This window comes from Sminthopsis crassicaudata, chromosome X (genome assembly GCF_048593235.1).
Source record: "Sminthopsis crassicaudata isolate SCR6 chromosome X, ASM4859323v1, whole genome shotgun sequence".
In the NCBI taxonomy this organism is placed as follows: Eukaryota; Metazoa; Chordata; class Mammalia; order Dasyuromorphia; family Dasyuridae; genus Sminthopsis; species Sminthopsis crassicaudata.
The window spans coordinates 55,570,558-55,582,862 of NC_133623.1; the positions used below are offsets into that span (position 1 = coordinate 55,570,558).

Genomic DNA, 12,305 nt, shown 5'->3' on the forward strand with positions numbered 1-12,305 from the left:
GCCATAAAGTGAGTCACACAAAGTTTTTAGTTTCCTACTGAATATAAAAATTGTGTTTATACCATAGCATAGTCTATTTAAGGAGTAATGGTGCTATATATAAAAAATCTCATACTTTAATTTAAAATGCTTTTTTCTAAAAATGTTAATCATCTGAGTGTTCAATAAGTCATAATCTTTTTGCCTCCATGTTGACAACTGCTGATCGATCAAGGTGGTGGTTGCTGAGGGTCAAGGTGGCCATGGGCACTTCTTAAAATAAGACACAAATGAAGTTTGCCACATCCATTGACTCTTCCTTTCACTTGACTACCAAGAGGCTATTGTATTGCTATTAATTGGCCTAATGTGAACATTGTTGAGTATCAGGAAATAGGGAGTTGTAAGGGGGAGGAAAGAGATGAGGGAGAGAGTTTGCTGTTTTATATGGGCACAGTCGGTGGCACCCTCAAACAATTATAATACTGACATAAGAGATCACTGACTACAGATCACCATAACAGATATAATGATGATGAAAAACTTTGAAATATTGCAAGAAATACCAAAATGTTTCACAGAGACGCAATGTGAGCTCATGCTATTGGAAAAATGGTACCAGTAGACCAATAGCTGTACCCCAGACATGATCGATGTAATACAAAAGTCTGAGAGACTTTTTACAAAGGAATTCAGATTAAAAGGGGGCAGCTAGGTGGCTCAGTAGATAGAGCACCAGCCCTGAAGTCAGGAGGACCTGACACAAGGTTGCCAGAAACTTTCAATTTATAAAACGCCTATCTGTGAAACATAATAAAGGAAAGCACAATAAAATGAAGTCCGTCTGTACTGCATTGTTCTACGTTCACATAATGCCAGGAAATCAAGAAGCAGGAAGTCAGCTCTTTGGGTGAAACCTAGGAATATGCTGCGGGAAATAGGATGAGGAAAAAAAGCCACTAACTGATACAGCCCTTGTCCTAAAGAAACATGCATCATAATTGGGAGATCACTACAGGTAGAAATATTATTAAATAAAAGATGATTTGAAGAGGAGAATGATTTAACAGCCTGGGGCATCAATCTGATCTGGGTCTTAAAGAAAGATGGGAGTGATGAAAAGAATTTCTACACTTGTAATATCTAGAAAGAATTGGTGTCCTGATTATCTTCAGTAGAATATTAAACCATGTTGTATTCCCTTTAGAAAGAAGAATTACAGATGTTTGCGTGAATTAAGAACATTTTATTACTTGATAACGTTATGGGTGACATTACAAGTTGGCGTCTGTGATCGCTGTTTCAATATTCATATCTCCTTGGAAAACAGAATCCAAAACCTGACTTTCTTTAATTTATATGCATATTTTAAAGGAGTGGAAAGGAAGGTTGTTGGTTGTCTCTTTGCGTGAAGTGAATCAAGGGATTTTACTGGCAACCACAAAGCGTCCTTCAGAGTTCCAAGAAGAGATGTCTTTCTGTAGGGAAAAAAACTAATGGAGGGCCTGAGGCTTGTTCTTTCCTACAGTGAAGGGAGTGCCTTTCAGAAGTGACAAAAGCATTGTGAGGGGAAGCTAGTCACGAAAGGAAAAAAGAGTTTCTCTATTAACTACACAACTCTTTCCAAATTCACAGGTGCATGTATCAAGGTGCTAGAGGGAATTCTGAATGAAAAATGACTTTGAATGAATGAAAGAAAGCATAAATAAATGAAAGGATGAAAATTATTAAGTGAATGAATAGGGGTTTAAACTTGAAAAAGGAAGGGATGTGTGGACACTTCGTAAAATCACAGAAGGAAGGAGAGGATGAACACAAGTATTCACCGAATGCCAGATTATTAGGCCTTCTTCACCTCCACTTGAAACTTGAAATCCAGCTTTATGACTAGTAAAATTAGTACACATTTTTGTAAACTTTTGTAAAAATACTTTTTCAAAGCATTTATCTCAAAACCTGAGAAGTGAATAGTGCAAATACCATTAGCCTCATTTTATTAATGGAAAAAAATGAGATTCCAAAAGGTAAAAGTGCTTTATCTAAGATCACATAGCTAGTAAGCATCAGATCTTCTGATCTCTGCACCTATGAGTCTTCCTCGGGTTGCCAATTTATATGACCGGTAGGCCCCTGCTCCCCACCCCAAAGGTAGTCCAAGCTTGTGGGAGGTTGAAAGAAGCTTTAGATCCATTCACGGGTGATGGATCAAGAAGGGAAGAGGGCAGTCGGACAATGTTGAAAGGACTCTTTGAAAAGCAATGAGACTTCCATAGAAATATCCTTGATGCTCCTATCCCATAATCTTGGGCTATGTTGATTATAATGACAATGGAGGAGAGCATCTATTATGTTCTCATGCTTTGGTAGGCCCCAAATAAAGAGCTAAATTCTCATGCTCCATCCTCATGTGATTTGGCCCAGTTGAATTACCAGTGGGAGGACAACTTCCCTCTTTCATCAGTTTCATTCCCTCACAGAGATTCAGTTGGTGTGCATGGAGAGATGAACCACGTGTGTATAGCTGAGGGAAATAAAGGTTAGATATGCATTTAATGGATTTAAAACAGAAAAATAAGTGCTCTTTTATGCATCTGCAATTGAATAGGTATACATTACTGTCCATTTTCTACAGAATTTGAAGAAGTGCATTAAATTGTTCTTATTTAATGCTAACAGATGCCCTTGGTATTATATGATATGAAGGATTTAAGAAGTGAGAATGCATTTTCCCCTTTTATGGATGTTTTTGAAACCCTTACAGGAACATTTATAATATTCCCATTTACTACCATAGAGCCTCATCAGTCGTGAAGATTTTTTTTCCAATTTCCTTATGTGTCTATTTCCTTTTGGCAATATCTTGCTTTTTCTTTTTACATTTAAAATTGAATATTAAAACAGATGCAGAGGAGAGCACTACTTACACATAAACTCTTGAACTGCATTTTTGTCATTTGCTCTGTGGGGAAAAAAAAAACCAATTGTATAGAATTGATAGCAACATTTTAGTATCTCCTGAAGTCCTTAGGGAAAAATCAGTGTGCTCAGACAGATGAGCAGTCATCAGATTTGATGAGAGCATAGCCGAAGCCTTGCAGTGCTCATTTGTCTCTATGTTCTGACTTGTTTTAGGTGCTATGAAAACACATTTAAGTTCTAGTCTTTCTGCCCAACAATGGCTCGCAAAGACGATGGCAATTTGGGAGATTTCCATTGCCATTTTTCACCCTGGAGGCTTAATATTAACTTGTTAATAAGGTAACAGTGAGCACGTTGTCTAATGGCCCCTCATTATTGAGGACCATGCTTTGGCTCCAGCTCCAATGCAAATGAGTTTCTCGGGGGCTGCTGGTGCATGGAGGTGGTAGACTTTCTATCCAGATGATATTGGTCGTTAGTCATAATTGTCAGTTCTTCACCTGCCTCTGTTAGTCTTCTATCTTTTTGACGATATGCTAAACAAATCAACGTCCTACACACTGAGCTACTTCAATTGTTCTTCCCAAATCTGCAAAATATAGAAGTCTTTCTCTCAAATACTAGGTAGGAAAAACCTCATTTTGCTGTCATTTCCTCCCCTATCCATCCCATAGGACATGTCTAGAAAGGAGTACCATAGAAACAGTTCTTTATAAGAGATATTTTTGTCAGTCAACATTGAACAGTCCCATAGAAACTCTGCAGTGCTGCCTTGCTAGATTTTTCATAGGGGGTCAAAAAGGAGAATAGCGGGTATGAGTGCAGAGAGACATAAATCTTCCTCACCCAGCAGGCATTAATGAAAGAATGAAACCATATGAGCATTATTGTAAGAAATCATGATTTAATTAAAAGGGCAGAGGAAGAGCAGTCATCTCTGGTTCCAAGTTCAGGCTTTGTCGCTAACTAGCTAGGGAACATTGGAAAATTCACTTAACCTTCATGCTTCATCTGTAAAATGGGGCCATGACCTATTTTCCATAACTCACCTATTTAATATTTTTTAAATGTTGTTTCATCTTGATAGAGATAGCATGGCACCAGGTCTCTGCTAAGGATAAAATGAGACCCTGGGTATAAAATGTATGAAGCATTAGCAGTAACTTCCATTTCTATAACATTTTAAAGTATGAAATATTTAACACATACAATGTTCTGGATTTTCATAATGATCTACGTTAAAGGGATGAAGGGATTAAAAAAATGAAGCTCTGAGAAATTCAATCAATTAGCCCATGGTCACATATACTCCAAAAGGAAAATTTGAAATCATGTTTTCTAGGGCTAGCACATGTTCTATTCTACCACCCTACCTCTCCCTGTGTAACATAAAGTATCTTTTATTCTCATCAACAATAGTTGCAGGCGTGCTCCCAATTAAAAATGCCTTGATTAATTGGAAAAGCAGTGCAGTCTTGTGTGATAGGACATGGCACTTAGAGTTGGAAAGACTAGAGTTCAAATTCCACTTCAGTACTTAGTAGGTGTATGACCCCGGACAAATCACTGAATCCCTTTGTGCCTCAATTTCCTCCTGTGTAAAATGAAGGAGTTGGTCTTGGTGATCTGTGAGGTCCCTTGCCATCCTGACTCCCTGAGACTCTGAATGTCATTTTTACAATGATGTCATCATTTCAATCTAACCAAACTCTGCCTTATATTGTCATTTAACTTCTCACCCATTTAGAATGCTTAAGCATTATTCCTTTGTAGTATTTTTATCCTAAGCTCCTTTTGTAGAATCAGTCATTAAGTATTTATTGAGGAGAGAGGGGGCCAACCCATTCTGTCTAGCTGAGATCCACCAAGGCAGCAAGGGGCATAGGAAAAACCACATCCTTGTGCAGCATTGTAGCTCTAGGGTATCAGTGGTTTATTCCAACTAGAACACTTCAGTTCTGCCCTGTGAGGGTATATGATACTGATTGTCTACCCATTTAATCTGAGAAAATGGAGAATGAATAGCCGGAAGCAACCTTCTCCAATACTAAAACCAGGGATGGATTGGTTAAGTGTCCTGCCAAATATGTGGAAGGAAAGCAGGCCTTTAAAAGATCTAGAAACACTGATGAGATGGTGGAAGTGCACATTTTGTTAAAAGTAAGAATGTTGGAACGGTGCTTGGAAAAGGAGGTGAAAATATTAAAACATGTTGTACTGACCACTACTGCCAGTGTTTCAATCAGCAATAGCCTTGAGCACGTGTTGAGTATCAGTGCAGATATCAAAACAAATGGGGAAATTCTGAAGAAAATCATTCCCGTGTAGGCAAAGGGCCTTCAGTTGCCATCCCTTACTGCAACCAGCCAGCTCCTACTGGGATCTGATGCTAGGGAATGCTTAAGTTACCATCACTTTAAAGGAAGCAACTTTGACTGCAAGTTAAGACTGTTGATTCACCACAGATGGCAAGGAGAATTACTAGGGTCAAAGGTGCCAAAATCAAAGAACTTTGAAAAAACACTCAGACAACTAGCAAGCTTTTCCGGGAATACTGCTGTCTTCATTCCACTAAGAGAGTTGTTATTAGCAGTGGAAAGCTTGATAGGGTTGTGGAGTACAGAAAGACCTCATTGGATTTTATATATGAGTCTCCCATCAAAGGATGTGTGCAACCCTGTGATCCCAGTTTCCATGATGAAACATATGACTGTGGTGGATTCACAATGAAATGTGATGATTGACAAGGATGCTCGGTAGGATTTCCCATGTGAGGCAAAGAAGGGAGCTTTCATAGAATGCCTTCAGTTCCTGATGGGTGTCCTATGCCCCAATCTAGAAGAGATTATGATGACATGCGCCCTTTCAGAGAACCCCTACCACCTTCTCCTTGATGTGGTGGTAAGGTAGCAGAAAGATTAAACCTACTTTTTCCTCCACAACTACCATTTAGAGGGAAAAAAATCTTATCCATTATTCCAGGAGAGGAAGACCCAGTAACTTATAATGGCATGATTGGTTTTAGTATTGATGAGACTTGGTACTCTGCAGTAGATACATGGGGTCCTTCTGAATGGCATGGTGGTTCTAGATATGATTATTCCTATGAGAGAGCCATGGCTTATACAGTGGTAGACCCATTATTAGAACACAAGTAACTATTCCCAAAGATTTACCTGGATCTATTTTCAGCCAAGGTGGTGAGCAAATCAAAGAAAAAAAGGTCATGAATTGAGAGCATGGGTCAAAACTGATCAGGATTTGGAAGGATCTGAGGATTGAATGATTGCCATTATAGGAACGTAGTACCAGATATAGAATGTACAATATTTACTGCAAAATAATAAAAAGCAGAATTCAGATCTTGAAGGATTATAATGCAAGATTTTTTTTTCTTTTTTATACTATAAAGCAGCATTCTAAAAACTTTGTTTTAATACTCGTGAAGAACTGAAGGAATCCTACATCGTTTTTTTCCCTCTGCTTCACAGGTGTTCTCTCAGCTTTGTTAAATATAACACAGTGCTCCAAAGCCAGGGCTATGTAGTGCAAAGAGCATTAGACAAATGATCTTGGCACTAATCCCAGTGCTGAGATAATGACTTGATTTCTCATAGCCTTGCTTTCCCCTTTTGTAAATTGATCTCTAAGACTCTTCTTCCTACTTCTATCCTTGTACTTGCTACTTGACCATGTCCAGAAAAAACACTCTGGCCCAAAGGCCAGTCAGCTGTTTAAGACACACATGCCAGTCACCAGTCAGAAGAAAAAAAAAGTGAAAGAATATTTGTGTTGCAGTTCAATCTCTATCCCCGTTAATAGCAAGCCAATCCAGTTATGCTACTTTGGAATGTAGAGTAAAAAGAGGCAATATGAAACAAGATTAGAAAGGTAGGTCTTGTGAAAGTCTGCAGTTGCCCGCTTGAAGTGTCTGTTTTTTGTTGTTGTTGTTGTTGTTGTTTTTTATCATTGAGGCAATATAGACAGCAAATTTTTTTTTAATTTACATGTAAAAACAATTTTCAACATTTTTTAAAGTTCAATTTTTTAAAATTTAAAAAATTTTAAAACTATTTTTAAGTTCTAAATCTTCTCCCTTTTTCTTTCCCTTCCACATCTTTCATTGAGAAGGGAAGCAATTCAAAATAAGTTATACAGGTGTAGGCATATAAAACATATCCATCAGTCATGTTGTGAAAGAAAGCATAGACCAAAAATAAACCTCAAGAAAAATAAAGAAAGTTAAAAAAGAGTATGTCTCTGGCTATATCCAGAAGCTGTAGGTTCTTTCTCAGATATGGATAGATTTTTTTTATCCTAAATCCTTTAGAATTGTCTTGGATCATTGTATTGTTGAGAATAGCCAAGTCATTCACAGCTGATCATCTTACAATATTGCTGTTACTCTGTTCACAGTACATTTCACTTTGTATCAATTTCATGGAAGTTTTTCCGGGTTTTTCTGAGAGCATCCCATCATATCTTATAACACAATAGTATTCCATGACAATCACATAACACATTCTGTTCCGCCATTTTTCACTGATGGACGTCCCCTCAATTTCTAATTCTTTGCCATTGGAAAATAACTAGTATAAATACTTTTATACATATATGTCCTTTTTCTTTTCATTTTTTATATCATTTGGGATACAGATCTAGTAGTGGCACTGCTAGGCCAAAAGATATGTATGGTTTTAAAACTCTTTGGGTTTCAAATTTTTTTACAGAATTGTTAAATGAGTTTACAACTCCACCAATAGTCCATTAATACTGTATTTTTCCCCAAGATCCCCTCCAACATTTGTTATTTTCCTGTTCCATCCTGTTAGCCAATCAATTCTTCCAAAGTGGTATAATCTAAGAAGAGAAATGTTGACTCCTGTCCTGGCCTTTGTTCTAGTCTGTGAGCAACCACAAACACTCTTTTCTGCCCAAGAACTGTGAGGAGGGTACCTGCTCCACTGTGAACACAAACTCTGGCATGCTAGGACTTTTCTTTTCCCTGAGACTACCACCTAACACTGTGACCCAGATCCAAATATAGGCAAAGCAACAGAGTCCTGCCTCAGTACTAGCAAAGAGAGACCTCTGTGATCTCTTTCTGACCCCCTTATTGTCTTAGACCGAGAGCTTTGGAAGCAGCTGCTTCTATGGCTGATTCAGTGACAACCAAGACCTACTCTTGGTTTTCTATAGCCAAGGCTGTGCGCCACTCTCACCCAGGTGCAATAGACTTTTTTTTTTTGCCAATTTACCAAGTTGTTTTTTGCTGGAAAATTGTTTCATTCCATCCTTTTGTGGGTCCTACTGCTCTAGGAATTGTTTGATAGTATTATTTAACTGTATTTAGAGGGAGAGGACCTCAGGTGAATTGTTGTCTTTTCACAACCCTCTTCCAAAGAAAATTCTTGAGCAAGGTCTACGCATTAGGAAAATTATTTTGGCAATTGTATTGAAATGTATTTCATACATTTTGGCAAATGTATGAAAGCAGGGTTAGAAGAGGATGGCCCTAGAGTGAAGAGACCAGGAAAGAAGCTGTTACCATATGTATGTGAGAGGCAATGAGTATCAGTAAAGACAAATATCTTTGACAGAATTATTAACTCTGAGTAAAACAACGACCAACCATGAATCTAGAGCAGTAAGGATGATACAAGCTATCTCCTAACAGATGATTTATTCAGAATGAGGCATATATTTTTGGACACAGCCATTCGAGGACATTGTTTTGTGCCACTACATATATTTGTTTCAAGGCTTTTCTTTTTCTTGTAAATTAGGGGATTGGAGATAGAAGAAATTATTAATTGAAATACAAGTTAAAAGGGAAATTAGGGGAAACAAGTAAATCCTCATGTGTGGAACATTATTCCTTCTCCATTCCACCTAATATCTTCCTTGGCTTTCTTTAAATCCCACTTAAGAACCCATGTTTTACAGGAATCCTTCCTTGATCCCTCTTAATTCTAGCGCTTTCCCTCTTCGTTATTCCCATTTATCCTGTATCCAACTGGCTTTGCATATATTTGTTTACATATTGTCTCCCCTGTAAATTGCAAACTCTCTGAGGGCAGGAATTGTGTTTTGCATCTTTTATATCACCAGTGCTTTGCACAGTGTCTCCCACATAGTGGCTTTTAATAAATAATCATTGATTGCAATGGAATGACATGAGAGCTATTGTTCTTAAAGCGTGTACCTTGTGTTTTACAGCACAATTCTTTCTCTTTTTTTGGCAGGCATTTCCTATTTAAACATGGATCTGGCTCTTCAGCTATCTTCAGTGCAGCCAGTCAGAATTACCCTTTGACATCCAATACGGTTTACTCTCCACCTCCACGGCCGCTCCCTAGGAGCACATTTTCTCGACCTGCCTTCACCTTTAACAAGCCTTACAGGTGCTGCAACTGGAAGTGCACAGCCTTGAGTGCCACTGCCATCACCGTGACCCTGGCTCTACTGCTGGCCTATGTAATTGGTAAGTCAAGTTACTCCCTGCCTTCCTGCCTCTTTTTGTTACTCTCTTTTCCAGAATTCTGTCTAATTGAGTGGGGCATGGAGGTGGGGGAGGTCCTCTCCACTTTGGGAAGCCCAAATTAGAATCTAAATTGGTAGTTGTAAAGACTAAGTGGATTTCCAGTTATTTTTGTGCTTCTTAATCCCAAGTTCGACTGAAGAGCGTATGCAATGTTATTTGAAAAAGAGCTCTGTATTGCAGCCTTATTGATTGCAAGGACTACTGGAGTTAACCATTTCCTTTTCAATTAAAAGACTGTTATTCTTTCTCCTTAGAAGTTGTAGAAATATGAGGGGGGTTGTGTGTGTGTGTCTGTGTGTGTGTGTCTGTGTGTGTGTGTGTGTATGTATGTGTGTATATATATATATGTATATGTATATATATATATATATATATATGTATATATATATATATATATAATATATCTGTATTTAATTGTTGTCTTCTTGGGTGGAGAAAGGAGAGGGAAAAAGAACAAAAGCAGAGGAGAAAAAAGCAAACCTCCAAGAAAACAAAGAAAATATGGAGAGTTCTGAACATATTGTATGGCATTTATTATATTATTATATTCTCGAAACGGAAATTAATTGTCTTATATTTTTAATCCCCATGTTCTGCTATGTGCATGACAACTTTTCTTCTTTTTCTGTTTGTTTTAAATAACAAAAAAATTAAAAAGAAACATGAGTAGCTCTTTCAGTAATCCTTAGGCAATAAGACCACTTTAAAAGGCACCTTTTCCCTTCATTTTGGAAGAACTCAGAAATTCTATCACATGAATTCTTTTTTTTTGCCTTTTTTAAATTAATTTTATAATTATAATTTTTGGACAGTACATATGCATGGGTAATTTTTTATCACATGAATTCTTGCTAACACTTCTGTATTCCTTTATATTTGAGGTTTAAATTGAGGCAAAAGTTCTTCTTTTCACTAGGTATATGATGGTGACTTGGTATAAATAAATTAGAAAAGTAAAATGAGAAAATGCTTAGAGATTGGCCTTTGTTTTTCAGAAGTGAGGCATTTTACAATTGGTCTTAGAGTTGCCTAATTAAAGTCCCAGTCATTTCACAACAAACTTCCTGATTTTCTAGATGATTTTCTATTTTGACTAAACATTAATTTCCTTGCTTGAGTGGTCCTATAGGCTCCAATACAAATTATCTGAAGAAACAGTTATTAGAGGAACTCAAAAATGGATGAGGAAGCATTATTCTTGGAGCAAAAGGAATTGTTGAAGGAGAAGACTTAATTTGTTTCATTTTGTCCCAAGGAGCTTCATATCTTTCATGTCTAGCCTCTTTCTAAATCTCAACACTAGTGTCTTTTAAGAAACAGTAAGACTGAGATGTACATAAATAGGGGAGCACAATATTTCTTATAAGTAATAAATTAAATTGAGTAAATTACCATTTCAGGAGGCATCGTGGTCTAAACTGCTTCACTTGTGGTCAAGAAGACTTATATCCTTCTGGATCTACCACTCCTCTTCATATGTAGTATTAGAATGTAGAATGTAATTGTAACATATTAAATATGTATGGGATAGCCTGTCATCTAGGGGAGGGAGGGGAAAATTTGGAAAAGTGAATACAAGGGATAATCTTGTAAAAAAAAATTACCCATGCATATATACTGTCAAAAAAATTACAATTATAAAATTAATTTTTTTAAAAAGAATTCTATGAGGTAGGTATGTTGTTATGCCCATTTTACAGATGAGGAAGGTCAAGTCTCAGTTAGTCAATGACAAAGCCAGGTCTCCCAACTCCTACTTCAGCACTCTCTTTCCGCCTTGCTTAGCAAAAGACCTTAGCCATGAGGGAAAATAACTCTTGTGAAGCACAGGACCTACATAAAGTACTGCTCACTGGCTCTGTAGGAAGTTCTAAGATATCCAATCTGGAGACATTTTCATCTTCTCCTATACAAAGCCCACAGCACCATCATAACATTTGTAGGTTAGGAATCACATTGAGATTAGCATGAGAGCACTTCTATAAAATGGGCTTAATACCATAGTGGTTATCCCACATGCACTTTGGGCATGGCAGTAGAATTTCTCTCCAGGATGACAAATCAACACTATTTTTTTCCATTTACCAGTATGTTATTTTTCCAATTACATATAAAGAAAGTCTTCAACATTAAAAAAATAATAATAATATAGAATGGAAACTCCTTGAGGGCAGACAAATGTCAACAAGTAAACAATCTGTGGATCACTTTCCCCTGTCTTGGCTTTTGCTTTTTATATCACCAGCACTTAGCACAGAGCTCTGCACATAATAAATGCTTGTTCTATCATTTATCCATTCTACCTCTATCCTGTGTGACAAGGAGATCATAAAGTACCTTCTAAATAATCAAAATAAAAATAAGTAGTCAGCAGGATAAGTTTAGCATATTCAGTGTATGTTACTATATTCTTATTCTTTGAAAAGTGCCCATCCATATAGAAACTTGCGCAAAATCTACTTTTTTTGGATACTTCTGCCAAAGTTGGAAGTTATATCTCAAAATATTTCTAAAATAAGGGGTTATCACTATTATTATTATCATCATCTGATATTTTGGCCATATCCATAAGTTATCATAAGTGACACATAACCCCAGACTAGCCTTTTGCTACCTGACTAATGAATGTGTTAATTCCCCAGCAATAAAATTAGGAATTTTCCTCTTGTGCAATATTATTTCTACAGAAATTGCTTGTATTTTTATATCTGACATTATTGCCATGTGAAAATCATATTTGGTTGTGAAAACGACACGATTTTAATGTTGAAAATATGATAAATATATCTCTAATAAGTGGCAGTTGCTCATCAAAATTAACTCTGTAATGATTAAAATTATTATAAAATAGATGTTATTATAT

The 12,305-nt window shown here is 36.9% G+C and overlaps 1 protein-coding gene and 1 pseudogene across 10 annotated transcripts in view; both read left to right on the forward strand.

The window, feature by feature from the left end:
• The window catches only part of TENM1 (teneurin transmembrane protein 1), a 3,105,198-nt gene that overhangs the window by 2,806,210 nt on the left and 286,683 nt on the right, over positions 1–12,305 (forward strand). For all 10 annotated transcript variants that reach the window (XM_074277949.1, XM_074277947.1, XM_074277946.1 and 7 more), the window contains one exon: positions 9,144–9,382. In XM_074277949.1, coding sequence (XP_074134050.1) covers positions 9,144–9,382 — 239 coding nt within the window. The remainder of the gene's footprint in view (positions 1–9,143; positions 9,383–12,305) is intronic.
• LOC141548601 (heterogeneous nuclear ribonucleoprotein K-like) lies at positions 4,822–6,276 on the forward strand (annotated as a pseudogene).